At 51.3% G+C, this 2,753-nt stretch overlaps 1 protein-coding gene across 1 annotated transcript in view; it reads right to left on the bottom strand.

Moving 5' to 3' along the window:
* LOC104525471 (arf-GAP with SH3 domain, ANK repeat and PH domain-containing protein 3-like) overlaps positions 1-2,549 on the bottom strand; it is a gene marked incomplete at both ends in the record, with an annotated part of 5,414 nt that extends 2,865 nt beyond the window's left edge. Inside the window, 3 exons of the mRNA XM_010168634.1 lie at positions 442-529; positions 1,501-1,570; positions 2,440-2,549. Coding sequence (XP_010166936.1) covers positions 442-529; positions 1,501-1,570; positions 2,440-2,549 — 268 coding nt within the window. The remainder of the gene's footprint in view (positions 1-441; positions 530-1,500; positions 1,571-2,439) is intronic.
* Positions 2,550-2,753: the final 204 nt, after the last annotated feature.

Genomic DNA, 2,753 nt, shown 5'->3' with positions numbered 1-2,753 from the left:
CTGGATGAGCTTTAAGGTCCCTTCCAATCCAAACCAGTCTGGGATTTTATGTTAAGGTGAGAGGGGGGATTCAGGGATGACCAGGACAGCAGGAAGGAGCTGAAACTACTCCAAAGGGGCTGCTTTAAATGAAAATTACATCATTGTACATCACTCTTCCATCACCAAGCACTGTCACGACCTCTTTTTGTCTTGAGCTTGCTAGATCTCTCTGGAGAGGTTGATCCTTCCTCCATAAAGGCAGCCGGGGAGATGCCCAGAGCCAGATTAAAAGGGCAAAATGTGTCCAGGTTTGGTGGCAGGGCTGGCAGAGAACCAGCTGGCACTGGGAACACCCACTGGGGACGTTCTCCTCCAAAACAGGAGTTCACATGGGCAACGTGGCCACCTCCAGGTCAAACCCACCCACCCCAGCCATGGCATCCCGCTCCAGGCACTCACGTGTCACCAGGTCGAAGCATTTCTTCTCCTCGGCGTGGGGTCGCACTTGGCAGGTGAGGAGGTTCAGCTTGACAGGAGGACGGTTTATCTGCAGGGCATGAGGACAAGCAGCACATTAAAGGTCTGGGAAGGGGTGGGACGTGCATCACCACGCAACAAACCTTCAACGGCAACTCCAGCGGGACAACAACCAGCCCCAGATGGTTCCTCTTGGGATAACTGGGTGAGCTGGAGTCTCTCTGACCCTTTGCAGAACCGGGCTCCGAGATGTCCCTGAGCCGTGTCCTTTGTCCCCGCAGCAATTCACAGCCTCCACCGCCAGGGGGCAGAAGCCAACCCCAACCTATCCCAGCCCCTTTGAGCTTGTCTGGAACCTCAATGCTCATCTCGCTGCTCCAACCAGTCCCACTGTCCCTCCCATCAACACCTATTGTCCTGACTTCGGCTGGGATAGAGTTAATTTGGTGTGAGAACGTTGGTAACACAGTGATGTCACTGGAAGACAAAGGACTTTCCAACTTCCCTGTGTTTTATGCCAATGGGATATTCCAGGGCATATAAAGTCATGTTCAATATATTAATGAGAGGCTCTTGGGCTCTCTCGGCTTCTTGCTCTTCCAGAAACCAAATCAACATCATCCAGGAACGGGCCAGGCTCGGTTGGTGGGTGGTGAGCGATTGTGCTGTGCATCACTCATTTGTATATTTTATTATTCCTATTATTACCATGATTTTTATCAATATTATTTTAAGTTTTATTTTCTTTCCATGATTAAATTGTTCTTCTCTCAACCTACGAGTCTCCTTACCCCACCAATTCCCTCCCCTGTTCCCTGGGTTGAGGATGAGAGTTGAGCGAGCGGCTGTTTGGTGTTTGGCTGATAGTCAAGTGAAACCACCACACCTACCAAACACAAGGGACCCCGTTTAGTTCATCCAGTCCTAATTTGTACTAAATTTTAAACCAGGCAGATTTGTGACAAGTTTGGGCAAAACTAAACGTGAAATCCCACGGACACCAAAGCTCAAAGGGTGCGTTGAAGGGTCAGGACTCCTCACCGTGCTGTGGGAGATGGTCAGACAGCCGTACTTCACGCCACACTTCCTCTTCTGCCACACTTTCCGGATCCTGAGGAGGAAGAAGAGGCGGAGTGAGGACACACTACACAAGCCTGATGCATCCCACATCCATCTCCCTCCCAGACCACCAATGGTAGCCTTCAGCAGAGGCCTGATGGCTTTCTGGATGTGGGGTTGTGCTTCCTGTAGCTCACAGACCACAAAATGTCCCATTGAGCACACTGGCCATGGGTTGTGCTGCCCAACAGTGTCACAGATCTGCAAAGCACATAACCACCTGCTCAAAACCTAGTGCCCATCACCCAGAGGTCTACTGAGAAGGTGAAGACCCTCTCTCTGGGTCTCCAAGGGTTTTATTTTTCACCCTAGATGATCCCATCATGATCCTTTCTCCCTCCATGCCCAAGAAACAAGGAATTTCTTCACCTCCCATCAGCTGCACAGCACACAGCTCTTCAGGGTGAACTTGGCACTGGGTGGCTGTTCTGGAGACCCACATCTGAGGACACTACACCCACACAGCACCAGCCGCTGTGCCCAGCAGAGAAGCACAGGAGAAGCATCCAGGGCACCACAGTCTGCTGGACGCCTTCACATAAGAAACAGGCCAACGACACCAAACCATCACAGGAGAAGATCCCCTGCACCACCTCCAAACCTCCTCCTTCCCAGACACACCAACCTCTGACCACCAGCTTGGGGAAAAACCCCATTCTCCAAAAACTGATGGATGCTTAAGACCAGATGGAACCAACTGCACCCCATGACCCATCTAATAGTGACTAAAAACCTCATCCAAACAGTTCCACCTCAGAATGTCCCAGCTCTGGGAGCTCCCATGAACATGATGCTCTCCCACTCTACACCAACACTGGGATGGAGTCAGGAGTTCTCTGGGCAAATAACACCCATCCTCACCCATCGCTCTTCTTGTACAGAAACCCCGATTTCTCCGTCCCATACTGCTTGTTCCCTTGGTGCTGGTGGATGCTGTAGCCACTGCCAGAGTTCTTCCTGCTCAGGTTTTCCTGAGCTCACCAGGGGAAAAATGAAAAAGAAAATTTTTAAAAGCATTAAAAAAAGCAAAGTGAGAAGTGCAGAGGGGGCTGCTGCCTCCAGGAGACCTTGTCCTCATGTGGGTGTGGTGTCCATTGGGATGTCAAGTGCAAGGTCCTGCACTTGGGTCAGGGCAATCTCAAGCCTGGGTGGAGAATGGCTGGAGAACAGCCCTG

Source organism: Antrostomus carolinensis, unplaced genomic scaffold (genome assembly GCF_000700745.2).
Source record: "Antrostomus carolinensis isolate BGI_N321 unplaced genomic scaffold, ASM70074v2 scaffold32855, whole genome shotgun sequence".
NCBI classification, from domain to species: domain Eukaryota; kingdom Metazoa; phylum Chordata; class Aves; order Caprimulgiformes; family Caprimulgidae; genus Antrostomus; species Antrostomus carolinensis.
This window is presented reverse-complemented; position numbering and strand designations above follow the sequence as displayed.